This window comes from Podarcis bocagei, assembly GCF_964188305.1.
Source record: "Podarcis bocagei genome assembly, chromosome: 10".
NCBI classification, from domain to species: domain Eukaryota; kingdom Metazoa; phylum Chordata; class Lepidosauria; order Squamata; family Lacertidae; genus Podarcis; species Podarcis bocagei.
This window is the reverse complement of record NC_138135.1, coordinates 48,251,906-48,279,850: the sequence shown is the minus strand read 5'-3', so window position 1 is coordinate 48,279,850 and position 27,945 is coordinate 48,251,906. Positions and strand designations below refer to the sequence as shown.

The following is a 27,945-nucleotide window of genomic DNA, read 5'->3' as shown; positions in this document are numbered from 1 at the left end:
TACTGAGTAGAGTGCCATTACTTACGAGTGGCTGACTTGGGAGGGATGAAATCAGCAGTTTCATAAATATATTAGAGTATCATTTAGCACTTGGTTTCAGTCCTTGAAATAATGACCAGATGCACTTTAAAACCACTGACCATAAATCCAGCAGGTAGTAATTTTTTTAAAATGCTGTTTTGTCACATATTCATTTGCACTTCAGAAAGACACTGTGTTGCAGTTCAAGGTTTTGTTTTTTGCTTTTTGCTTTGTCAAATCAAAAGTAGCAGTGACTAATCTGAAGAAAGTGTACCATTTAGCATGGAAGTAAGATAAACTCACACTTTTTTGTGTGTAAAGGTGGCATAAGGAATATGGTATGGTACTGTATTGATAAAGAGCTATAAATTGTTTTTGGCCAGGATGCAGTGGGTGGCATTCCTGACTTTCCTTACTGCTGGAGCCCTCTTTGTCCCATTATGCCCCCCACCCCACAAAGGGCTGCTCCCAGAAACTTATTGAGAGCAACATCCCATGCAGCTGAAAGAAAAAAAATCAGCAACCGTTCCATGTAGATGCAGAATCACTATCTGCTGCGGTTGCATAGAGCTCTTTGGATTCCAACTTAGATTTGTTTCTTCAGACCATCCTGAGAAAAGAGCTTCAGGATTGACTTGCCACTGTCGCATGTGAGAGGTTCAGTGTTCCCTTTCACGTCAGTGTTCCCTTTCATCACAGTCTGAAAATTGGCCTTGGCTTAGATCCACTACAGACTTCCAAGTGGCAGCTTCAGGTTTTTCCTGTACAGTTGTACAGATATTTGTGAAGTAATTCGCAATTACATTTAATGTATGGTCAGATCTTTCCATTCTGTAAAATGTCTTTGCTCTTTCTTGCTTTTCATTTTGCGTCGCCATCTCTCCTGTACAGCCTTTAAGTTGCATACTGTTAATTCTGTACATAGCTCTTGTTCATTGTATTTTATATGTTTCCTTTTGTTCAATTTCCATGTTGTTATGGGAAAGCTTTTGGGGAGGCCCACGTATAATATTGTCCCTTTTCAGAAAGGCTTTCTTTACTTGCACAAATGGAATGGTGCATTATAGATGTTTGAGTACAAACAGTTCCCTGGCACCTTAGAGAGGGGCGTATAGAGATGTGAGCATGTATTGGCTTCTTCCAGATAACATTTGCAGGTCAATGTAGCAGTCAGAATGCTGGGCTTGACTATATCCTATGCTTTACCAAAACAAGCCGGTAAAGTGGTTGTACAAGTAATAGTTTGCTTGAGTTGGATAAGGGCCACAGCTCAGTGGTAGAACACATGCTTTGCTTGCAGAAGGTGCCAGGTTCAATCCCTAACATTTCCAAATAGGTCTTGTCTGAAACCCTGCATAGCCGCTCCAGTTCGTGCTGTCAGTGCTGAGCTGGATGGACCAATAATGTGACTTTTGGTATAAGGCAGTTCCTATGTTCTTGTCTGCATCTGGGTTCTGTGAAACGGAGACCCCAGTCCTAAACATCTGCAATGGGGTATCTGCCTAGGATTCTAAGCATGAAATCCTTTCAGTGCTGCCATAATGTGCTTTTTGTGATACGGTTCTGTTATTGACATCAGTGTGTTGCCAGGAGAGCAAGTCTTTGAATGGAGGAGCTACTGAATATGTAGAGAATATCTGGAAGTAATATCTCTGGATATATAAATGTAACCCGTTTTGTTTGCTAGTTTAACTATCACTGAATATTCCCAGTATATCTGGCATCTGCTGATCTTCCCTGGTAAATTTATCCAGTCGTCCCTCGGTTCACAGTAAAAGAAGCTTGCAAAGCAACATCACAGCAACACAGAGTAGCTGAGCCTGCAATTGCAAAGGAAAAAATAGCTGTTAAAAACTGGTGTGAGACCATGGAGAGATCTAACAATTTCAAGACATTTTAAAGGATCCTGGGGGCAGGGGTGGAATTTTGGTGTGTTTTCCTCACCAGAAAAAGAATTCCAGAAATTATGTAAAAAATGGAAATATATATATATATAAGCATACTATCTTATCAAACATAAACTTTCCTTCTTTAAAAACACAAAATGTAGTATGTTTTAGAACATATTGGTACTGTTTAGTTTATTTATGAAATTTAAAGTTATAAACATCTTTATTTTATTTAAACAATAATTGCAAATCTATCCAGGGTTAGAGTGCAGCAGTTTAAAATTCCATGTCGAAGGTACCTTGCCAATGTTCACTTGGAAAAATAAGGAAAAAATGAAATGAAATACAGTATTGAAGCCATCAATATTGTAGTAAACAAAGGAAAGCATGGGCTTAAAATAGTATTGTAAACTTAAATATTTTCATGCGGAAACAGAATATGCTATATTTTAAGAGAGAAGCTCTGAAAGTACACGTTCCTATAATATAATAGCGGTTTTACATTTGGATAGTCTGCTAATAATATATTATAGGGTTATTATACTTAAACAGTTACTATACTTGGAATCCAGACCCATGCAAAGTTACAGACCAGCTCTAACAGCCCTGATCTGTGCTGTAAGAGGGATTATGATATGGTGGAGGTATCCCATCTGCCCAGGCTCCACCAGTGCATGGGCCTAGCTGCTGAAATGGTGATGATTGAGTAGTTAATGCTAGTGGTGTTTCTGCTGGTGATACCAAGGGTAGGATGCCCAAACCAGGATATTGCTAGAGGGAAGGGGGAGGCACAGCTAGCAAAGTAGCTTAAAAATTAAAATCCTGTCTTCCACTCTGGTCAATTCTGTGCCATGCCCTGTTCCTACCTGAGCAGGGTTAAGATTTCTCTGTTCATTGGCTTGAGCGTCACTGAATTCAGTGCAATTTGCTTTTGAGTAAACATACATAGGAACAGCTGGAGCATTCACTGGAACGGCAGAGAAAATTATCTCTCCTGAACAGTTACTTGTTTTATTTATATCCCATATGATCTCAGTAAATATAATTGCAGATAGTAGCATAACTTGTGTTTTTTTTTGCTCTGAAAGATCCATAGGTTCTGAATCTATAAACTTTCAATTGGAACTTCATGGACTTCAAACAAGGACCAATTTCCTGTGAATTTTGAATTAAGTCCTAGTGTGTTGCTTTTCCGATCATAGCAGCAGTGCTTTTATCACTAACATTTACTACCTTGGTCTGAGAGATTTTCAACACTGTGAACTGACTGCATAGTGATTTTACTTTAAAACTGGTTTTTAAAAAGTATTTTCCTCATTCTGAAAGAAAATGCTGCATATTTTTTTTCTATGTTTCCCAAAACTTTCTTGTAGATGGGAAACTAACATATCTCAGTACAGGAAAAATACATATAATTCAGTTTTTTTTTTCCTTTTGGGCCATCACATCTCTATATACATGCCCTTCAAATTGAACAAAACAGATCAATTTAACAGATCAATTTTTTTAGAAAAAAAGCTAAGTGTCTTCCAAAAAAAGTTGAGTTCCATACACAAACCCTCCAAAAAATCACTTAAACTCTTGTTTTGGCTTGGTATATAAAAAAGACTCTGGCAAAGCTGCTTTTCTGTTCAGTTATAAAGTTGCCTTCATTTCAATGACATTTTAAGAACTGACATTTTAAGAACTCAGCTGCCTAAAAATACCTTCCTGCTCATATTTATATGAGAATGTAGTCAGATATACAGCTAGAATCCTTCATGATGGAAATGACAGAAGGAATGGGACGTTGTGAATTCTTTTGGAAACAAATCATTTCTTTTTCTCTGTCCATCAATGAATGGTGCTTGGAAGTAAATAACCTGGTACTTGAGAAGTTAGGGGACTATAGATACCCTCTGAAAGCAACTGTACATTGAATGTGTCAGGATAATCTGAAATCCTGTTAAATATATTTCAGCTAACTGGATCCTGATTGGCAGGACTGCATGGTGTTAAGCTCTATAATTTTGCTTGAGGAAAATAGGTATTATGAAATATACAGTAGAATGTAAAAGGAAAGAGGATACGATCATAATTTATTTTTGAGAAAAGCTTAGATTTGATCAATTGTCTTGCATCGTTCCCCTTAATCATCTTTTGTGTCTTATGTACCTGAACACTATCTCCTTGCATGTATGTTTGAAAGAAACTAGGCTAGCTCTTTATCCTTTTCTGACATCTGAAATAGCTGTCATTGTTTTGTCTCTGTCTCTTCAGGGAGACAGTGTGTCTAATTAGCTGCTATCAAATGACAAGATATGCACTTTATTGGAGACTCATCAAAGTTGGGATGCAGTCATCATTAGCAGATTTGAGTCTCTGTTTGTCATCAGTATTAATGTTTGCATTGGATCTGCAATGTGCTTAGTAGGAGAGCACTGAACACATACTTTTTGGAGAAATAACTTGCATGATGTTGACATTTCCTTCACAATATCCTGCAAAAAGTGGCAATAACCTTTCAGTAATACTATTCACATTTTTTTTTTGCCTGAAAAGTACACAAGACACCATTTCTGTGCTGTCTATGTTATAACATTAGCTGTAAATCATCCAGTCATTTCGATATCACAGAAGGGCACAGCGTAGGTGCGCCTACTGCTTCATTTTGAAGTCTTTACAATGTAATAATTTTTGTTGTGAAAAGTACAAGATACGATGTTATAGGTTGACATACTTGCAAAAACAAGGTTTTACCAGAGGTGCTAATGAACATGTGCATATTCTGGAAACTCCTCAATTAATTCCTTTAAAATCATAAATCTCACTCTCTGAATTTTCCATCTCCAGGGTTCTTTGTGTGTGTCAGCAAAATCCAAATTCTGTTGTTACACTAGTCAGATGTGCATATGCTGATTTTGCATGCTTTCCTAAGAGAACTGTATTTTGGAAGACCGTAACAGAATAGAATGGGAGGGCTAATTGGATGGAGGCTATTTAGGTTTGTAGATGCAGGTGTCGAGAAATAGGAGCAAAGAGCTGTGGCAGGCACTAAAAGGAGGTTCCTAGGTCACAGGAAGTCCTGACTCTCCTTAGATAACATAGATTTCACAAGACTTCAATCACATATTTCCAAGCTTTTTTTCAGCTACCAGATTCTTTGAAAAGAATAAAAGAAGCTGGTATTGATTCCTAGGGTGTCAGATTTCTGTGTCCAATTGTGCTCGTGCAGCAGTCACGCAGAGATACTGAACACATATTCAGCCTTAAGCACCTATCACCTGGACAGGATACTCTGCTGAATTGATCAGTAGATGAGCCCAAGTTGAGTAGCAGTCTAGTAAAATGTGATTTAAGAGAATAATATTGCCAACCACCTTTTTAAGTCTACCCATTTTTCAGTAAAGTGCTTTATTTATACTAAAGGCAAAAAATTGCCACGCCTAATGCAGATAAGTGGAGAAAGTATCAGTGTAGGGAAAACTCTTTACAGGCGTTTGCTTAATTGCTGTATTGGGGTTTTTTTGTACAACGTAGTACAGTGGTACCTCGGGTTACAGATGCTTTAGGTTACAGATGTTTCAGGTTACAGACTCCACTAACCCAGAAATAGTACCTCGGGTTAAGAACTTTGCTTCAGGATGAGAACAGAAATCGTGCTCTGGTGGTGCAGCAGCAGCGGGAGGCCCCATTAGCTAAAGTGGTACCTCAGGTTAAGAACAGTTTCAGGTTAAGAACGGACCTCCGGAACAAATTAAGTTCTTAACCCGAGATACCACTGTACCTGATACTCGTGCAAAAGTGGGCACAGTAAACAACGTCCCATGAATTCTATGGTGGTGCTCAATTTTCTTGCACAACATTGTGTGTTAAGGAGGTATCAGCATATTGCTTGGTTGGTGCCGATTGAATCTTGTGTTCTCCTCTCTTTGTGACTGCTGCTTCACCTCTCTCTCATTCTCCATTCACTTTTATTACGATTTTTCAGCAAACCTGCACTGTTGCACCCATTCACTTCTCTGACAAAATCAGCGTCATGGGCCTGTCAGGCAAGCAATGTCCAGAGTGATGAATTCTCTGTATTGTCAAATGTACACATAAAAGTTAGGAAAAGGCATGCCCATCAGTCCTGCATCTCTCAGCTACTCCTAGGCCTGCACTGGATGAGGCAGTTGTTGCTCCCGACCTGTGTGCAAAGAGGCAATGACTCTACCTTCATGTAACCTGTTTCTGCTCCTCCTGCTTCAATCCTCTGCTGGTTCTGGGAGACAGTGGAGCAGGAGAGGTGAGGGCAGAAGGAGAAGGTGTGGAAGTCCTTTCCCCTACACCAGCCTGACCTGTCTTCCTCCTGCACCCGTTCTTTCCTCTCCAACCCTGCAGCTTCTCCTGCCTCTGACTCTCGATCTGGCTATTACAGGCTGTCCCAGATCACTTATCTCTTTCCAAGTCAGTCTCCAACCTCCCTTCTGGTGCCCATTCCTCAGTATCCAAGCAGTCCCTGACAATTAAAGGTAAAGGTAAAGGTACCCCTGCCCGTACGGGCCAGTCTTGCCAGACTCTAGGGTTGTGCGCTCATCTCACTCTATAGGCCGGGAGCCAGCACTGTCCGGAGACACTTCCGGGTCACGTGGCCAGTGTGACAAGCTGCATCTGGCGAGCCAGCGCAGCACACGGAACGCCGTTTACCTTCCCGCTGGTAAGCGGTCCCTATTTATCTACTTGCACCTGGGGGTGCTTTCGAACTGCTAGGTTGGCAGACGCTGGGACCGAGCGACGGGAGCGCACCCCGCCACGGGGATTCGAACCGCCGACCATGCGATCGGCAAGTTCTAGGCGCTGAGGTTTTACCCACAGCGCCACCCACGTCCCTTCCCCTGACAATTAGGAAGGCTTAAAATAGAAACAGAGCATCTGAGTACTGCATGATCCTGGCAGAACACCTGAGCACTCTGCAGTCCCAGGCACCAGCTATGTACAACCACGTTTCACAGTTGTCTTGTATCCTGTTCTCTCTTTCCTCCTATTTAATGCTTACTGGGGGTTTTCTTCACCCTGGAATTAAGTTAGAAAGTACAGTATATGGGTGCAATTGCATGCAATCTGGACGTGGGGAGCACATATGCACAGGATACTTCCTTCCCCAGATTTTATTTGTGGGCCAAGGAAATAAAGTCAATGTGAGAAAGTGTTGGTGCTGACACATGTAGCGTGCATAGATTGCACAAAGTTCATTTATTAAACAGACAAGATAGAAATACTTTGCTTGAAATTTCAGTTGTCAGTGGTACTATTTAACAGCATTTGATGATACACAGATTTATATTGGGCTAGACCTAAGCAGTATTGTGTGTGATCTCCCTTTAAAAGGACACATTTGTGAATTTGGTTACGGTGTTGGATTCATAAATCCTTTTCCCCCCATTTCTTGAAGGTTGATCCCTTTTAATTTTACCAAGTAAAAGTTGAAGCAGATACCCACCTCTTAAAATCCAAAAACACAAGGAACCTAAAACCCATCTCTTAAAAAGTAATAATAATACTCACAGTAAAATGATCAGTGACTGTATTTACCTTTTGCTCTCTCTTCACAGTAGCATGACTTGATAAAAACCATAAGAGTTTCCACACCTTTAACAGTCATATAAAATGCTATCCTTCTGTGCAACTGTTCACCTTATTTCACATTCCGTCCCCCAATTAATTTTTTTACAGTTCTTTTAATTTAAAATATGCTAAATGAATGTTTCTGATGCTTGTTTCAAGGTAAAAAAAGAAAGCGTAACTTGAACTTGCATTATTGTCCAGTCTGAAATTACTTCTTTTAGATGATGCATACCAGTGTAAATTTAGTGAGTGGAATGACTTTGGTTTTCATTTCTTGATCTTCAGGTATGGTCAAGATTTTTCTCAAATATTTGTCAATAGTTTTGCCGGGCTATTATGACAGTATACTAAACTGGGTACAGGGAACGGTGAGTGGGAAGAAGCACATGAAACAGGACTTTCCTTCTGCCTCCACCGCCTGAAAAGCCATACTTGAGGACCCTCCTAGGAGAGGCACCTTGTGCAAGTGGCTGCCTCTGTTTATTATGCAGTTTCCAATCTCCCCCAACAACCACCTGCAGCACTAAGAGAATCACCTTTATGCAGTGCTTTTTTTCTTAAAAAATGTTTAGGAGTACTCTCATTTTCCTACTCATATTGAAATACTGTCCCTCAATGAGGCCAAACTTAGATTCACAAAATATTTAGGGGTATGCGTACACCTACGTCCCCCCAGAAAAAAAAGCACTGCCTTTATGACTAAAGGAGATGTGGAACAGGGAAGAGTGTATGGGAATATTCACTTCTGCAAGCTTCCTCCTCACAATTCTCTGGATCCAGCCCAAAGTTTACTCCAGTTTAACATAGACTTGTGTGTGAAATAAGGAAAGTAGAAATTAATATCTGATGAAGTCCCTGAAATGTTAATTAAAAACAAAGCTACTTTTTGAACTGAATTTACAAAGCACAGTTGAAATACTCTCATCATTTTTAAGGCTGGTAACGTATATCTGAAGTACATGTCTTCTGCTATATCTGTTCCGTTGTACTTTTATGTAAAAAAAGTATGACTGTCATTAAGAACGAAATCGTTGGTTCCTGTGGCACAGGGCAGTCTTCCTGTGTGTTCACAAAGGCCCTACCATAGAATGACTTCTTTCTTCATGAACAGTTCCTTTGAAATCTACCACAGAAGTGTCCGTGAATGGGGCCAGAACCTTGATCTGCGGCTAGGGGCTGGAGCAAATCAATATAAATCTGATTAAGGCCATAATATATATGAGACATGAGGCATGTCTGACAACTTTGTGCTTGTTCAAACAAATTAACATAGTATTGTAAAATTAGCCACAAGTTTGCATTGGTAGTAACATCCCTCTGTTCCAGAATCTCTTTGCAGTGAAAAAAGGGGGGCAGAGTTAGGAATTAAAGTCTTCTCATGCAGAGCTTTTATGTCCACATTGTCTTAGCTGAGAACATGAGGTATCATCATCAAACAGGTTGATGTTGCTTTTTGATATATTCGCAAATGACCTGAAAATGTAACTGAAAAAGTTTTATTCCCGTTTATGGTCAGATCTGAGGTTACTTTCTGAATTTCATGTTCCTTAGTGCTTTGATTTTTTGAGGTATTGTATGTGAAACAAATTATCTTAAAAATGGAGAAGGTCCTTCACTCAGGAATTTCTATACTTTTTGTTTAGCAACGGATGTCAACAACCTGAACTCCCTGTTAATTTCCAATGCAATATATACATATATATAAATATATAATATTATATAAAGATACATATATGGTACTAATTCTATATTTCCCCTGATATTTGCCAAACCTTGAATGCAGGCAGTTGTCTTGTTTGTAAGGCATTGATTGCTACTGAATGTATAGGAAATGCTTCCATTTTGTAAAAGGAAATAGTGTTTGTATGGTATACCATATTATGGCATGTCCCAACCAGCAAGTATGGTGCCTTTCTTTTTTTTAACATAAACATGTCATTTCATTGTAGCATCACCTTCAGCTATGTCTTCTGAAACATTGCTTCTCTAACCCTGCACTGTGGTTCCGAAGTTATGGTACAGCCCAGCTAAAATCTTAGCATGAAAACAGACAATAACAGTCCTGTAATCACCAGTGTGCCACAAATGCATTTATTAAATGCATAAATATACATTTCTATGAAAGCCAAAATTGTATTTGTATGTTACTTTTTTGTCATTACATTGTAAAATACTGTAAATTTGTTGTTGTTATTTGTTCTAATTTTGCATTATAATTTTTTTCCTACATAAAGACATCCTACATAGCGACTTTGTATAAAAGTAGCTTTCTAGAGTTTATTTTATAAAAATAAAAAATTCTAAAGAGTTGCCAAAATCCTTCTGAAAAATTCACAAACTTGTTTCAAACCACCCCTCTCCCACTGTGGTTTGTTTCAAACATTCCATGCTTCCTTTTAAGCAAAAATGACATTTATACTACACATAGTATGTTTTGTTTTTCAAGATTCATATACTACCATTTAATTTTGGCGTGCTTTGTCATTCAGCTTACCAGATGATGTCAGTTTCAAAATGTATTATGTAATATTGAAAACATCCCCTCACCAGTGCCAGCTTCATACGAATTGTAGCATGGCAATAAAATAATGATTTTTACTATGTAAGTGTTCAGTGCTTCTTGGGTGGATGGGAGATGGGTTTTTTCAGGTGTTTGTATTTTGTACTTTTTCTTACAGTCAAGTCAACTGTAAAGATAATCTGCTTTTAAGTACACATCACATTAATTTGCTATTCAATAGTCTCTCCTGTTGGATTGAAAGCCACCAAACCTAGTTAGTGCTTGAGCAGAGAAACTTGAAGGCTGGGTTAAAACTATGGTGAACTCCCTTTGTCGTTTCTGTAGAGAGAGTGGTTTTGTGTAGTACCGTTCAAAAATGCAAGTTTTCCTTCTCCACCTTTAAATGGTGGAGTCTGTTAATAGCTTCTGGCTATTATTTTTGCTAAGAGTTTAAATTGGGCCAGATCAGACCATTATTTCCCATCTTGAAGTCCAGGTCTCTGACATTTGTGGCGAGCCAGTACAGTATTTAGAACCTTCGGTTTTGCCTAATTAAAAATATATATAAATACCACTGTGTGGGACTGCTATACCCAGAACTAACAGCTGCAATTTAAAGTAGGCCTGTGGCTGGAAGAAATCTTTCTACATACTCCATAAGTTTTTGTACCCAATTCTTCCTTTGCTGGGAATTCTACTTTTTTCCATTTTGGGGCGAGTAACATTCTTGCCGCTGTAGCAGCTAGATCTGAAAACCCATCTCCACCCGTTACATTACAAGCTCGTGCCGATCCCTGGCTAGGCTCCAACCCGCTACGCAGAGGCATAAAGGACCCGCCGGTAGGGGGAAAGAAAACTACACTTCCCGGCATGCAACGAGTCAGCTCTGCCCTTCCTTTCTCCCGCGGCGAACGTCATTTCCGGTGTTCGTTGAATCCGCTCGAACGCGCAGCTGCGGCTCCGGGCACGAGGCGGCTGGGAAGATTCGAGTAGCGGCCTGGAAGCCCCACTGCGCCGTCAACATGGTGAGCCTCGAGTCTGATAATCCCATCCCCTCCGTCCCTCTTCGCTGAGGGGCAGCCGGAGCCCGGCGTGTCTGAGGGGGGGAAGGGAACCGAAGGTTCCAGAATTACCGGAAAGGGGGAGGGGAGCCGGTGACGCCCTGGCGGCAACGGCCGGGGATGGAGAGGCCCCTGGGCCCCGCTCTCTCCTTGGGCGGCGCCGTTCACGGTGGATAGGATGCTGGGGCCTTCAGGCCGTCCCCGTCGCCTTTCCTCGGCCCGAGGAGGAAGGGTCGCCTCCCTCTCCCTTCGGTGCGCAGGCAGCCAGCGCCAGAGACAAAGGAAGCCGCAGCTGGGGGGGGGGAACGGGACTCCGGAGAGGCCTCTTGGTTGTAGTTCCATGCACTCACTTCATAGGCTGGAAGGGACCTCGAGGGTCATCTAGCCCAACCCCCTGCAAGGCAGGAATCTCGCGTAGAGCTTCCTTTTATGATTCAAAATCTCCCAAGGAAGGAGAGTCCCGTCGCCTCCCGAGTTCATTGGGGATCCGTGTGAAGACTCCTTTCACGGGAGCCTGGCTGCTGCCATGCCTACGGCGTCGCATATCACACACACACACCACCCTTTTTCTTAAATTTCGATGTACAGTGGTACCTCGGGTTACATACGCTTCAGGTTACATACGCTTCAGGTTACAGACTCCGCTAACCCAGAAATAGTGCTTCAGGTTAAGAACTTGGATTCAGGATGAGAACAGAAATCGTGCTCCGGCAGCACGGCAGCAGCAGGCGGCCCCGTTAGCTAAAGTGGTGCTTCAGGTTAAGAACAGTTTCAGGTTAAGAACAGACCTCTGGAACGAATTAAGTACTTAACCTGAGGTACCACTGTAGTGATTTGCACCGCAGTTCACGTTGCATCCTGCAGCAGGGGTGGGGGGCCTGGATCTGGTGGGTGGACCACATCCTTGTTTCCTTCCCCAAGTTTGACAGGTGGGCGAGGCTACCCGTATTTGCCCTTGTTGCTTGAAACCAAGCAGCACAGGCAGAGAGGCACGTAAGGTGCTGAGCGTCGTCTGATCATGGAGCCTGTCGACGCCATGTGTGTGGCGTTCTGCAAGAACTAGCATCTATCTGATCGGCGGGTCTTGCAAAGTCCCATGCACAGCACTTTGCAAGACCTGATGATCAGAGCTTGGGAAGCTTTGTGGAAAGTGTGTCTTAAGCTGCCCCACGCTTGACAATAGCAGGTACAAGACAGGCTCGTGCGGCTTGACCAAAATGGCCATGTGGGTGTTATTTGGCCTGCAGTCCAGATATTCCTCACCGCTGTTCTGCAGCTGTAAGCTCTTGTTTGGTTGTTCGATTTGTGTGTACATTTTACACCTCATTCCCCAACCGTCACCATCCTTGTTGCCCTCCACGAATTGGAGGATGGCTCCACATGGAGGCTCCACATGTGATCTAGAACCCTGTTTTTGTAAGATTTATTATTATTATTATTTACTAAATTTGTATGTTGCCCTTTACCTGACGACCACAGGGCAGTTGATGACATTAAAAAACAAAACAAAATGAGAACACAAATTACACAATAAAACAAAAACAAACCAATTGCTTCTCTCCTGCAAACACATTTAAAAGGCCCTAGAATGTTAAATCAGCCCAAGACCTGGTTACAGAGTATCATTTTTGCTGGGCACCTAAAGATGTGTGATGAAAGTGCCAGGTGGACTCATTGTGAAGAGCATTCCACAAATGGGAAGCCACTGCAGAAAAGACCTGATATTGTGCTGCCACCCTCCAGACCTCTTGCGGAGGCACTCAGAGAAGCACCTCAGATGATGATTGCAGGGTCTGGGTTGGTTCATACTTTAAATCACACTGTTAGCCTCCACCCTAACCCCCAAATAGAAAATGCTGTCCACTTCAGACTCATGAAGGGTGATGACAGTGGTGATCTGGGAGGCAGAACTTAGTGCTCTTGTACCTGTTAGTATGTAGGATTTATAAGTGAACATCATGCCTGAAAGGAGCAATAGTCACAATGTGAGCAATTCAGAAATTACATAACACTCATAGTAAGTGGATGGCAAGGTGTAAAATTGTTATTTGAAAATTAAGTCTTTACTATATGCTAAGTGGCATTTTGTTTCCTATTATTTCAGGCATCCTTATCCCTAGCACCTGTGAATATCTTCAAGGCTGGTGCTGATGAAGAGAGAGCAGAGACAGCCCGTTTGGCAAGTCTAATATTCATTGATACTTGATATCTAGAACTGTAGTTGCACCTGTATATGTTTCGCTATAGAAGAAAGCTTGAGCTTATTCTGCTTGGGGCATATTTATAATTTCCCCTTTTTTATTCCAGTCATCTTTTGTTGGTGCTATTGCCATTGGAGATCTAGTTAAAAGCACTTTGGGACCTAAGGGCATGGTAAGTTATTTGTAATTTCTGAAATATGTTGTTTTTGTCACTATTACCACTTTTGAGTCAAATATTAAATATCTTCAAATATGGACCTTCAGGACAAGATTCTCCTTAGTACTGGAAGAGAAGGCACAGTGACAGTAACCAATGATGGGGCAACTATCTTAAAAGCTATTGGAGTGGACAACCCTGCAGCCAAGGTTTTGGTTGGTATGTTTGACTAAATATATTACGGGGATATTTTATTTTGCTAAGTTAAAAGATTGTAGATTGTCTGCTTCCTGTGAAAACTATGCTGTGTTCCCAGTCTGACATTATTCACCACATCATGCTGGTTCTTGAACCAAAGCAGTCAAACTTAGACGTAAAGAAAAAGCTGGATGGTGCTGCTTAATCATTGCATAATGCTGTATTTGCTTCTCATGACATAGTGCCCTATCCTGGGCACATACAGCCTTGCCTTTAGTATGACAGTGCAGTTAGAGAGATCCTGTTTTTATCTCTGATTTCTGTATAGCCGTATAGAATTCTAACGTGATACTTCAATATTAAAGCTTATGCGGTAACGTTCTCCTCACAGATATGTCCAAGGTTCAAGATGACGAAGTTGGAGATGGAACTACTTCAGTAACTGTTCTGGCAGCTGAATTGCTAAGGGTAATAAATAGTTCCATTTTTTAAAACACTGAAAAGGTATGCCGAAATGCTAAGTTGAAGTTTTTTTGCTGCAACAAACTAATATAGCTAACTTTATAGAATATGTATAAGGTATACTGATAAAAAAAAAATTAGGGAGCTTTTATTTGTTGAAGATTCCAGGTAATCTTATTTAAGCCGTTGCATCATTGAGACAACTGAAAAAAGGAACAAGAAAGTGGCACGTTTTACTTGCAACTGCATTAAGATAAACTAAGTGCTTTTATTTTTCTAGGAGGCAGAATTATTGATTGCCAGAAAAATCCACCCTCAGACCATTATTGCAGGTTGGAGAGAAGCCACGAAAGCAGCAAGAGAAGCCTTGGTGAAATCTGCTGTGGATCATGGGTTAGTTCTAGTCACAGACAACAGGCATTTGTCTCTCAGATTGTTATGGTCCAGTATCATGTAACTAATGACAGGTGTGTGCAGCCAAACAAAAAAGGAAAGTAGCATTAAGAGCTGAATGGTGCTTGCACTTAAAGAAGTGTTTCCTGCTATTTGAAACACACAACTTCGTTGTAATATTCTACCAATAAGCAAAATAGTCTTGAAATTTATCCTGAACATATTACTACTACTACTAATTTATTTATACCCTGCCCACCCGGCTGGGTTTCCCCAGCCACTCTGGGCGGCTCACAACAGATTAAAAACATTCTGAATTCTGCAGTATATTATTTTAGATATTGCTGTATTTATTTGTGAAAAGCATGTTTTAAAGACAATGGTGTCTGATGCAAATGGCTTCTTCCCTCCTTAGTTTTTTATTTTTCCAACTACTTTAAATATTTTACAGTGGCTATTATGGAAAGAATAGCCTCCCTGTTCTAGATTCTTTTGTCCTAGTGAACAAGACTTCTTCACACCTGGATAGGACAGTGTTCTAGGACATTATTCTATATTTTGAATAAAATTGTCTTGTATTAGAAAAAAATGACCTGTGTTGCAAAACTTTTGATTTATACCAGAGTTCAAAAATGTGCTAGATACAGAGGGAAAGGAAGGACTGGGTCTATGGCACATTAATGAGGCAAAACCCTATTGTACTGCTGTTGATTCATGGATGTTAAATGCTGAGAAGGTTCTGCATTTGAAAAAATAAAATCCATGATTCATGGATTAATTTAGTCTCATCAGTATGCAGATGAAACATTGGACATCTTTCTTTGAAAATACAGTTTTACATTCTTCTAAAATACAAATAGTGCAGCACATGCTATTAGGCATCTGCATGGGCTCACAGTATTTTTGTTCTTAACATTTGAAGATAACGTCTTCCAAGTTTGGGTAGCGGCTTGTTAGGTTGGTGTAGGTGGGTGGTTGTTGTTCGAAAGTGGAGTGTCAGAAGACTTGCAATTATGCAGAACTTTGCTGTGTGATTCTCTGGATCAAGGCCATATATTTTAGTGATGATCCAAGATGTGCTTTTAAGTTTGTTTTTTCTGCTTTTCAGGGGAAATGAAGCTTCATTTCACAAAGACTTAATGAATATTGCAGAAACCACACTCTCTTCAAAATTGCTTACTCATCATAAAGATCACTTTGCAAAACTTGCAGTAGATGCTGTCCTTAGGCTGAAGGGATCTGGTAATCTGGAAGCTATTCATATCATCAAGAAACTAGGAGGAAGTCTAATAGACTCCTACTTGGATGAAGGTATAATTTTGCTTACTGGTAACAATTCAGTAAATTATGTCAGAGCAAGGAGCCTTATCATTGCTTACTATGAAGATAAAATAGCAGGCTTTCCACTAAGCCAGTTTAAAAAACATTGTTTGCTGTCATGTAAGCCATAACAAATAAAATAGTGTCTGCTTTATTCCTACAGGCTAGCACTGGGAGAAAACTAGCTCACAAGTCTTGTCTTAGTGTTATGCCCAAACCAGGGATCATAGTTTGTTTCACTCTAAATAAACTGATCTGTAACCAAATTTTCTTCTTTGCTTACTGCTCATGGTTTGTAGGAGCGAAACAAACACAATCACTGGTTCAGATATAGTGCTGAAAATGGAAGGAACAAGATGGGTTATGGCTTACTGTGATATATTAGTGCAGCCAGTATTTGTATATTTCTATTAGCCTTGGTAAAATTTTGAAGGCAAGTTCCAATGTAATATTTTGCATGCAGAGAAGGGCCTCTGAAAGCTATTTCCATAGATGTGAAACCTAAGTGGATCATGTTTACATTGCTTCCTGAATGGTTCTAAATCACAGGATTACCTATGTAAACTGAATGTTCGCCCATTCTGAGAGAAACCTTTTCATATTTATGCACTTGGGTCACTTCATAATGTGTTGTACGAATTAAGCATCTGAAGTAGCCTCAAATTATCTACATTTAAGAAGCTAAGTATTTTCTGATTTTATTACTGTTTCATTTTAGTCTGCCTTATGTGTTCCTTGATGCTTCATATGATTTGGGGGGAATACTGCTTTGTTTTATTCAGCTAAGTGTTTGAATCTATTCCTATGAGTGAAAAGAGACCCAGGCAACCTGTTCAGTTTCATAAAATATGCCGGATAATCCTTGCTGCTGTAACAAAAGTCTGATTCTTCTTCATTTTAGGTTTTCTGTTGGATAAAAAAATTGGAGTCAACCAGCCAAAAAGGATTGAAAATGCAAAAATCCTTATCGCAAATACTGGCATGGATACTGATAAAATTAAGGTACGTAATTTTTGTGGTGCAAATCCTAGTGTAGTCAAAGCAGTTGAGTTATTGCTGAATATTGCCATATTTATTTCTTAGATATTTGGCTCCCGTGTAAGAGTGGATTCCACGGCAAAGGTGGCAGAAATTGAACAAGCAGAAAAAGAGAAAATGAAGGAGAAGGTTGAACGTATTCTGAAGCATGGAATAAACTGCTTTATCAACAGGTATGTATTATGCTGAGGGATGTTTGGAGCATGCTGATTGACCCTTCAGAGCCTCTGCTGACAAGTCTGTCTGTTCACACATCACCTTAAACTACAGCTTAAAACGAACTGTACTTTAGTGTGAACAAACAGCATGCTGGTTCAAGGTGCACAGAAATTCCCACATCACTCCTTCCTCATACCTACTGCTGCTGCCATGCCATACCATGGATGAAAGCTAGAGCCTGGCATGTTGAACCCAAGAACAAAACCTTGGTTACTAGTCATTAACAGTTAAAGTCATACACAATGTTTAAAAATCATTGTACTGTTAAGCACTATGGAAGTTTTTGCTGAGATAAATTAAGTTATGTTTCCTGCCACATTATTATGAGCACCTTTTCTTATTACAGGCAATTGATCTATAACTACCCAGAACAGATGTTTGCTGCTGCTGGTGTTATGGCTATTGAACATGCAGATTTTGCTGGAGTTGAACGTCTAGCTCTTGTTACAGGTACAGAATTATTTTTAACCTGCCTTTTGTTACACAAGGGATCCCAGAATGTGGTACAGTAAAAAAACACCACTGCATAATAAAAGTAAATAAGCAACACCAGATAAAACATGCCACTAATAACCAAGAATCACATAGTAAATACCTTACCTTGACGGCAAAGTACCATCCATTGAACAAAGGATCTGAACTCGTACTCCTACACTTCATTTTTTTTACAACATACTGTAAATCTGATTTCTTTCTTAGCTATTCGGGAAAGTTACACAGAACCCAGCTTCTGTGCTGCTTGTGGGCCAACTATGAGAGCTGAAATTGGCTACCAATACATTTTTTAACATTTTTCGCACAATGGTAGTGAGGATGTCTCCATGATTTAAGGTGAAAAGTGGCATATCAGCATAGTAGTTTCTTTAAAACAAAACACACACAGAGAGAGAGAGACTGACTGATGAACACCTGCTCATACTTCTAAAACTATTTTACACTTGTGGGAGGAAAAGGCTAACACAAAGTTGCATTCATTCTCAGGTGGTGAAATTGCTTCAACTTTTGACCATCCAGAATTGGTAAAGCTAGGAAGCTGCAAGCTGATTGAAGAAGTCATGATTGGGGAAGATAAACTTCTTCATTTCTCTGGAGTTGCCATGGGTAGGTTTTGCTGCTCAGTGTTGGACAGAACAATCATATGCACCAGCTACCGTCCACTGCTGTGTCTGTGGAGCAGCTGCCACCTTGCATTCATGCTTTACCCAAGGAAGGGAGGAGAAGATACCCACAGTCTGAAAATTTTAAAAACAGGCACGTCCCTGGAAATTATCGGGGATGGTGGGTAGTAGCAATGCTCATATGTTACCCACACATGGAAAGAGCAATGACCCTAGCACCTCTACCACCTTGAGACAGAATAACACCTTTTGCAAGTATGCAAAGGGAAATGCCTGAATATGCAACAAGAACAGCTACAGAGCAACCATCTCTAGTAGCTTAGTTCATCTAGTGGGGGGAGGGGGGTTATTGGTTTGTTGTTGTTTCTTGTTTTTATGCTTTTATATTGTGTTTTTATGTTGTGAACTGCCCTGGGATCTGCAGATGAAGGGTGGTACACATATTTTAACAATAAATAACAACAACAACAACCAGTCACCACTATGCGGCTTTAGGATTTGGCTTGATAGACAGCAGGGCAGCAGGTTCAATGTCCTTTTATATATTGCTATGTAGGAGACAGGATTTTGTTGGAAATATTTTTTTGCTTTACCTTACCTTTTTATACCTTTTAGGTGAAGCATGCACCGTAGTGCTGCGTGGTGCAACACAACAGATCATAGATGAAGCGGAAAGATCTCTGCATGATGCACTGTGTGTTCTTGCCCAGACTGTAAAAGATACTAGAACGGTGTATGGTGGAGGTAAATATAGTGTTCTTATTTTAACTCCAGCAATTGAAAATTTAACTTTAATACTTTCTCAGGTTGGTTACAAGGTGTCTGTTTGTTTCCTAACTCATAGGCTGCTCAGAGATGTTAATGGCTAATGCTGTCTGGGAGCTTGCAAAGAGAACACCAGGCAAGGAATCCGTAGCAATGGAGTCATTCGCTAAGGCCTTGAGCACGGTAAACTAGTGTTTGGTTCTTTTTACTACCAGTATAACGAAGCACAGTGCTCTGGAAAGCTAGTAATTATGAGGAGGAGGTTGAGCACCCAAACGACATTTACTGGTTGTTGGTCATTGCAAAGTCTTTTGAGATGGTAGTTTTCAGGTTTGTGGCTCATGCAACCAACTTGTGCCCTTGTTAACCAAGGAACAGTAACATTGCCTATCTTCCTCTAGGCCCTTTCCCATGTTTCTTTGACTTGGCTGGCTTTACATAGCGTTATTTCTAAGCGCTTTTAAAACATGGGTTGGTTGGCTTTCTCTCTCTCCAAACCAATTGTAGCAGGATTCCCTTGAACCAGGAATGGAGGACTGTGGCCCTCCAGATGTTGGTGGACTCCACCTTCCATCGGCACCGTCCAGTGTGGCCAGTGGTCAGGGATAATGGTTCCCTAGCCCTGACCTAAGCAGAGATCTGGGATTCTCTTGTAAACTTGTTTCTCTTCAATGAATGGGAGGGATTGGCAAAGATTGTCAGTATTGACAAATTCAGATTCTGCATCAAGGATACACATATTTTAAGTAAGGATAGTGCAATAGTACAATAGTAACTCATAGCGCTTACATGTGTGCTGTGCATTATTGTTATTTATTTTTGCAACTGGCATGTAGTTTGCAGGTTTGTTCTTTGCCAAATGATCTAACAAGCCTGCTTGATTTTGTTAGCTCCCAACTATCATCGCTGATAACGCTGGCTATGACAGTGCAGATTTGGTTTCCCAGCTTCGAGCTGCTCATATTGAAGGGAAAACCACGTATGGACTTGGTAAGGATTTTTATATATAGTTTGTATGTTTTATTTTTAAAAAATACACCTTTGTGTTACTAAGACTAATAAACACTTGGCAGTGGGAATAGAAGCTGCTTTGGGGTGCTTTACATTCAACAGCAGCAGTGAAAATTAAAATCAAGTGTAAGACTGAATTTCACTAAATGCAAATTCCACTAGAAAATGTGTAGACCTTTAATTAAAATCAGTATCATTTTAATAGTGCCAAGATAGAAAATGGAAAACAACTATGGAAATGGGATGCTTGCCTTAGTAACTCTGAGAAACCTTTTTTTTAAAAAATCTCTTGAAGACATGAAGGACGCTACCATTGCAGACATGGCAACTCTGGGAGTGGTGGAAAGCTTTCAAGTGAAACGGCAAGTTTTGCTGAGTGCTGCTGAAGCTGCAGAGGTGATTCTCCGTGTCGATGATATTATCAAAGCAGCTCCAAGGTAAAACCCAAAGCTTTTCCAGTTCTTGCGAGACAATGCCATAATCAATCTTTATCAGAAAAACAATTGATTTGAACTATAATTTCTTTATAATAGGTATGCTTCTACGTTTATTAAATTTTGTTTTACATTTGATACTACCGGCTAATACAAGATAAACTCCATCAAGGCACCATCAGTGTCCTATCTGGTCTAGTAGGATCTGTTCCAGGTTTTGAGGCCTGAGGATGTGGCCAAGGGAGTTGAAGCAGCGGGACTGAAAACATACCCTCTCGGCACTTGCCTTTTTTGGCTGATTCAAAATAATCAGAAGGGCTTGGCCAGAGGGATCCAACATGTGGGGAGCTCGTACATGAAGATCTGTGGGGAGGTCCTTTTGATGGAGCTGCAATTAATTGACTGATAAACAGTTCAGGAGGGAGGGCTTTCTTGGTGTTGGTTGTCTGTCGAATTCCCTCCCCCTCAGATATAGCTGGTGCCAACTCTCTTGTAGGCGTCTGTGGTAGTGGGCCGAACGGTGATCTTACCCTCTTGACTTGTAGTTATCTCTGCCTGCTACTGTTACGAATTGAAATATCATTGTAACCTACTCTGGAATTACCTGGGCAATTAAGAGTGGACTGAGAAGGCTGTTGCTGATGAACTAAATAACAAACATGTACAAACAGTTTTAGGATCTTACATTCTAGGCTTGCAATGAACTTGGAAACTCTTCTTTCCTCCCAACGTTTGCGTGTACTGAATTCTGATTCTTCTTTCAGGAAAAGAGTACCAGATCGTTATCCGTGTTGAGTATTCCGTGGTCAGTAAAAACACGTGGACCAGAAGTTTGCAAAAAACGTTGTGCGCTTCAGACCGATTTGAAGAATAAAGGGATGGAATATCGAGCTTTGGCATGTGATCATTCTTTTGTTGGTTTAACTTATATTGTTTCAAAAAGACCAATTCATTCTTACTGTATAACATCTATACTTCCCCACCATCCTCTTTGTAGTTCCCCATAATAAAAGTTTCAAATCTGTTTTGACTTTCCATTTACCTCGGTATAGTACCGGAGTGTGCGCTTTTTATTGGAAAGACCTTGTGAAACAATGAGCACAATTCAGATAATATGCAAGTGGCTGATCATGAAAGCAAAGTTTATTGCTAGTATTTTAAAATGTCATCCTGTGTGATTCTTTTATTAAACACTGCATGAAGATAATACAGGCCACTAAACCTTAGCTAGTTGTGTGCTTATCACATCTCGGCAAGGAGGAAGTAATCTGAACCCTCACTGTTTTTGCTGGAATTGGAGGTTCAACTACATGACTTCCTCAAGACAATAAAAGTTAATTTCTAGCTGGCATGTTAAAAAAAATAATCTGGAAGAAGTAACCGTATTGGTGACTGCAGCAAATGAAAGATTGCTGTGGTACTGTAACTGTGAACGCATGTCTTGTGGCATGAGCTTTTGTAGGCTGTAGTCTACTTTCAGAGTTCTGAAATAGCTTGGAAAGTTGGAGGAGAAATAGTTCGCAATGAAATAATAAAAAGCTTTACTTAGGATTACATCCAACATATTGCATGTCTTTTAATTTAAAAGGTAAAACAACTAACTGCATAGTTCCTCTAACTTGTTAGGCATGTATAATAGGCTAAAGCGGTGGTTCCCAATTGGTGGTCCGTGGTACCATTCACATAGCAAAAAGTACTGCAGAGATATCTACATTTTCAAAAGTAGGAGGGTCATTAGCTTGACTATTGAAAAATGGGGTCTGCAGTACTTCGTTAATTGGATAACACCGGGTTAAATAGTTAAATGGAAACAAACTATTCTAATGGCATATCTATAAATCTTGCATTTCTATCAGTCATGGCTTCCCCAGAGACTGATGGTGCTGAACACTATGCTAGGGGTCCTATCTCTCCTATCTATCTACACGCTACATTTCCCTGAGCAGCGCTCAAGCTGGTATGCAGATAGACTCCATGCAGTTGGATTTGTAACTGGTGAACCCCAACTTAAAAGTTCTCATTTACACACAAAACCAGGATAAATGCAAAGATTTTCCCTGTTTGGCTGTACTAGATACATTTGCAGGATGAAATATCTTCAAAGTGCCTTCAAAATACATACAATTTCTTTAATACCACAGAGCTAGTGCTATAGCATTAGTTTTAATTTTACAGAAGGCAAGGCACCTGCATTTTTATCTTTAAATTGATTCCTTTCCCCCTTCTCAAAGATTTGATTATAATGTGTACTAGGTTTTATTCCATCTGAATTCTGTAGAAGAGCTGCAGGTATCAGAAGGGGTATGTTAGCTGGCTGTCACAGTTCAGAGTTTATCTTGCTAATTCTAGGTATTTAAATTACTCACCAAGCTGGACATGCACACAATACCGTAGAAATCAAGTGAAATCAAGCACATGCAGCTTTACACTGGATTATACAGCCTGTGAAAACAGTCCAGATATTCTCATCTTTATCTGGAGATGGAACACCCTGGCTGAGAAGGCTCCTGTGGCAAACTTACAAGTTCTGCACTCTAGTGGAAATTTTTGTCACTCGGCTAGACTGAGATGGCCTGGAGGAGGGAGAATGGAGTCGATGTCTTCAGATCCTTTGTCCCTATCCATACCAGATCGTTTCCTAGGTTCGGGGCTTTCCTCAGACCACCTCCCAACCCTATGCACCCCCTTGGCTACCTTGGGTGCGTTTCTGCAGGGGTTGTGGTCATAGATCACCAGCTTCAAGCTGCTCAGGTGCACGAGGCTGGGGAAGTAAGTGATGACGTTGCGGTCGACGTCGATAATTTCCAGGAATGGCATGTGAAGCAACACAGGGGGGAATTCAGGCAGCAGGTTGCCCGAGAGCCAGATGCTGCGCAGGTCCTTCAGATACCACAGCTGCGCAGGGAGGGAGTGCAGCGCATTGGAGCCGGCGTGCAGCGTCTTGAGTTGCTTCAACTCGCACACCACGTTGGGCAGGTGATACAAACAGTTGGACTCGATCCAGAGCGTCTTCAGGTTCTGCAGCTGGCGCAGCTCCACAGGCAGGTCTCCGAGTCTGTTGTTGCCCAGGTAAAGGATACACAGCTGCTTCAAGGTGCACACCACCGGGGGAAGCGTTTGGAAATTGTTGAAATCCAGTGCCAAGATCTGTAGGTTCTGCAGCTGTTCTAGCTCAGAGGGCAGATGATTCAGATTGTTGTCGCTCAGGTACAATTTGACCAGTTCCCTGAAAGAACAAACGTGCAGCGGGAACCTCCTCACCTGCCTGCTGCTCAGATCCAACATTTTATCAATTGGCATCTCTTCAAGGTCTCCCAGGATGTATTTCTGGCAGGCATCTGATGGGAAGAAAGCAATGACTGTTCGGAAAGCGTTGCCCATCCTAACAACTTTGGAAAGTTACATTGGTTCTTCGCTACCCAGTGAATCAGGCTTATGGAGCAGGGAAGCTGCCTGGCTTCTATATTGTGTGCTGTTCCCTCCTCCTTGTTGTAATATATATGGTCCACATAGCAACAATCATGAATCTCAAGAGCCCTGAAATGTTCCTGATAACTGAATGAGTGTCTGCTGATGAGAAATACAGGCATTGCCTTGGAATAGCTCTCGTGCGCAAAAGCAGCAGAAAACACCGAGGTGAAGTTCTGAGATTGCACAGTGCTTAATCAGACATATTTTCCAAAACAGTCCCAATGTTCCCCTTAGCATGCTCTCTACTCTAAAGGCTCTGCTCTAATGGTGCTTTATGCTATAGTCACTTGCTAGTAACATGAGAAAGAGGCATGTTCAGTACTCATTTATGTAAATGTCACCTACTGTAAGTGTTTATTCATTGCAAGTAACATATTATGCCCTCTGGCACAAGCTGAAGGGCTCAGTCAGGGTTCAACCATCAGCCAAACAATTCTTGTTGGCCCGAAACTGTGACAGGTTCCCGTTCCGGATAGGTGCTACTGCTTTAGTATACCTGATGTAAACCACCCTACACCTGTACCACAAACCTGAACTGAATTGGACTCCATTGGCTGCTTTTGGTTAAAAAATATGTGGGAGTCTTAAGCATGGGATTCAAAGACACCTTTAACATCTAATTTGACCCCAAATGGATGGTTTCAAATTTCATGGCACAATTAGGAAAATCCTACTGCTTAACTTGAACATTGATTTATATGACATTTTGCTATTTCTGGATGCAGAATGCTTATTTACATTTATTTGTTTTAAGGTACATATTTAGGGCTTACTTAAATATATTATGGGGTAAAAACTCTGGTTCACAGTTTAACTATTAATCTAGCCTTATCAATGCAGATCACAATGACCTTAGATTGCTGCACCTTGTGACTATGTTGGCAAGCCAAAGTCTCCTTGCAGTGGCCTAATGAGATCAAGGCAATGAAAAAATAGCCTCGAGTCTGGACTTTGAGGACCTTAATGAGTGATGGGGGGTGAAGACCAGTTAATGTAGGATGCTCTGCCTCTCAGAGGTGAAAGTCTTGAGACAGACAGTAGTTGCACCTTTGTCTGCAAGAGAACAAGAACTGATTCACGTAGCCCTCTGCATATGATCAGATGTGAGTGTTGACTGAATCCTGATTCAACTTGGGTTGTGTCCCCAAATGGTCATGCAGTGACTCCATCCACTGGTGCCCATTGGGACTGCTGGAGTGCAAGGCAGGGAGGCCAACAGGAAGTGGAGCCACAGCCAATGACAAACAGAGCCAACTAAATTCATTTTGACCCCATCCATGTCCTGCTGAGTTTTACAATGGGAAGAGAGAAACTGGGGAGGAGGAGGGAAGCGATAGGCAATGCTACCCCTTGGGCTATAGTTGTAAGCAAGCAGCCAGCCAGGTTTGGGTTTGGTGGGGCAGTGAGCCACTTTCCCTAAGGGACGAACCTGTATAGTCTCCATTACTCACTGGGCTTGTCCTGAAGTCTTTGCAAATCTGCTTGCGTAAGATGTGCAAGCCAAAGGCCAGAGCCATTGAGCAACAGTTTTTGACACAAGGATTACTCAACTCCATGTTATATATGTCAGGAGTAGGGAAGCTTTTTCAGAGGGCCACATTCCTTTCCAGGCAGCCTTCTGGGGGCCACATGCCAATGATGGGGAGGGCCAGAGGTAAGGAAGATGCATTGCCAGAGTTCAAGGACGCACTTGAGCTCCAGGAGGGTGCAAAAGAGGGCTAGTGAGAGGCATGGCGTGGGGAGAGGCTGTGTGGCTGAGGAGGAGGAGGAGGAGGTGCAAACTGGAGACAGCCTATCTGGAGGGATGGATGTGGCCCCCAGGAATGAGGTTCCCCATCTCCAATATATTTTGTAGGAATAACTTGAACTGATGAATTGGATTGCAGACACCCTGTACCTTTGAAGCACATTCTTTCTCTCCATGAATTCTGGACCCTGTCGTTTGTTTATGAGGTGCTGGGAATTATAGCTCCATGAGGGGTAAACTACAGCAACCAGAATCCTTCGAGGGAAAGAATGTGCTTCAAGTGGGGTTTAAAGGTATATAGTGCCTACACAGCCTTAGAGTGCAAGCTTTGCACCTGCTGCCTTGGGGAGAGGTTAAAAGGTAAAGGTAAAGGGACCCCTGACCATTAGGTCCCGTCATGACCAACTCTGGGGTCGTGGTGCTCATCTCGCTTTATTGGCTGAGGGAGCCGGCGTACAGCTTCCGGGTCATGTGGCCAGCATGACTAAGCCGCTTCTGGTAAACCAGAGCAGCGCACGGAAACGCTGTTTACCTTCCTGCCAGAGCGGTACCTATTTATCTACTTGCACTTTGACCTGCTTTCAAACTGCTAGGTTGGCAGGAGCAGGGACCGAGCAACGGGAGCTCACCCCGTCGCAGGATTCGAACCGCCAACCTTCTGATTGGCAAGTCCTAGGCTCTGTGGTTTAACCCACAGCGCCACCCGAGACCCTGGGGAGAGGTTAAATGAAACTAATTCAGTAACAGCTAATGAGAAAAATCAGGTGACATAAGGAAAGGTCAAATTGCTTGTTATGGTGCTGAATCTTTCAGATGAGCCCATTTACCATTTTCCTATAGTGCTTTGAATTGCATAGGTTCACCTATGAAGACCTGGGTCATGGTAAGACCTGGCTTATAATTACTTAGTCCACACTGAAAAAGACTCATTATTCTTAAGGCATGTGTGGTGAGACACAGCCAACCTCCTTACAACGGAGTCTACTAGAGGCAGATTTTCAAATTTCAATGGCGCCCTGCGCAACACAACAAAATTTAGCACCTCCTTCCACATCTCTCGACTTTCATTATAAGTCATTGTTTCAGTCCCCTGCAGCACCCTCTCACTAGTGTGGGTGAACCAGTCACGCTTCCCTAAATCCACCTCTGTCACTGCTCCTTATTTGGAGAGCACTGGGGCAGGGCAATAGTGGCAAGGTTGGGGGTAGGTTGGTTGCACCAGTGGGAGCATCCCTGCCGGTCCAGCACTCCTGTCAGTGCAACTGCACAGTCTTGCCCTTATTGGCACCTCAGCCCCATTCAGGTAAGCAACCACACCAGCATCAAGCTCTATCACATGCTCTGCTTCTACCTGCCTCCATCACTCCCTTGTTTGAGTGTTTTAATGCAGGGGTGGGGAACGTGTGGTCCCCTAGATGTCCCTGAACTCCAACTCCCAGCATCCCTGGCTATTGGCAATGCTGGCTGGGGTTGATGAGAGTTGGAGTCCAACAGCATCCTGAGGGCCACCGGTTCCCCATCCATGTTGTAACAGATTGCAGTATTTACACAAATTGGTGGGTCCTTGTCCAGCACATTACAAATGTCCTGCCAAGCAACTGACCTGCAGTCGTTGACTGACCCCGCAAACAGCTGGTTGTGATCCAGCAAAGTATATAAAAGAGATAGAGAGAAGAAAAGCCAGCTTTATTTCCACTTCCAGCTGAAGCCATGAGGGTTCTCTTAGCAGCTCTGGTTTATATTCCGTGCATCACAGCTGTAGTAAGGTAAGGAAGTATTTCATATATTTTCAGTGTGTTCTTAGCAGTGGGCCCATGTTTCTGTAAAAAGGAGTCTTGTTAATTACTTTAGAAGCTTTTTTTATATATAAAAAAGAAACTTTTGGTGTTGGCATGTTATAGAAAGGTATTTGCTACAAGATGGCACTAGACTCAAACCCGGGGCAAAATTCATGGAAACATTTCCCCTGCAGCAAATCCCAGTGATAGGAAGGCATAATACCACATTCACAATTTATGTTCATTTCAGTTCTTAGGACGATGTTTTATACAAATTCAGGCTATTTATCTAGTCCAGTACTACACAGACTAGCAGTGGCTCATGTACCTCAAATAGGAAAGGCGGAGAAACTTGATTCCATTGGCACTTAAAAGTGAGCTAACCAACTTTGTGTTTTCTGAAACAAGATGCGAACCGAAGAACAGCTATCCTCCAATATTCTCAGCCAGCTTTTTCAGTGCAGTTCTCCAGTCAAGTAATGTACATAAAAGTGCCTATACAGTGGTAAAGGGTGCATATATTAGTGAAAATAACATATAAACATGTGTATATTGGTATGTGCATCTAAAAATGTA

General features: G+C 41.5%; 2 protein-coding genes across 2 annotated transcripts; one reads left to right on the top strand and one right to left on the bottom strand.

Annotated features, from left to right (window-relative positions):
• Positions 1-10,870: 10,870 nt before the first annotated feature.
• On the top strand, positions 10,871-21,397 carry CCT2 (chaperonin containing TCP1 subunit 2). The gene is made up of 16 exons (XM_081210843.1): positions 10,871-11,021; positions 13,162-13,236; positions 13,365-13,430; positions 13,523-13,634; positions 14,005-14,081; positions 14,356-14,468; positions 15,577-15,779; positions 16,690-16,790; positions 16,872-16,999; positions 17,392-17,495; positions 18,027-18,146; positions 18,779-18,907; positions 19,008-19,111; positions 19,819-19,918; positions 20,235-20,376; positions 21,138-21,397. The coding sequence occupies exons 1-16, from the start codon at positions 11,019-11,021 to the stop codon at positions 21,166-21,168; spliced, it is 1,608 nt and encodes a 535-aa protein (XP_081066969.1). The 5' UTR covers positions 10,871-11,018; the 3' UTR covers positions 21,169-21,397.
• Positions 21,398-21,498: 101 nt separating this feature from the next.
• Positions 21,499-23,852, bottom strand: LRRC10 (leucine rich repeat containing 10). The gene has a single exon (XM_081210846.1). It carries the CDS (start codon positions 23,752-23,754, stop codon positions 22,924-22,926), a length of 831 nt encoding a protein of 276 aa, XP_081066972.1. The 5' UTR covers positions 23,755-23,852; the 3' UTR covers positions 21,499-22,923.
• Positions 23,853-27,945: the final 4,093 nt, after the last annotated feature.

Bases quoted from the DNA above. Each gene is read 5' to 3' on its own strand.
- CCT2 (XM_081210843.1), top strand. The intron at 18,147-18,778 runs GTAGGTTTTGCT...TATACCTTTTAG, and splicing joins TTTCTCTGGAGTTGCCATGG to GTGAAGCATGCACCGTAGTG. The intron at 18,908-19,007 runs GTAAATATAGTG...CCTAACTCATAG, and splicing joins TAGAACGGTGTATGGTGGAG to GCTGCTCAGAGATGTTAATG.
- LRRC10 (XM_081210846.1), bottom strand. From the start codon at position 23,754: ATGGGCAACGCTTTCCGAACAGTCATTGCTTTCTTCCCATCAGATGCC.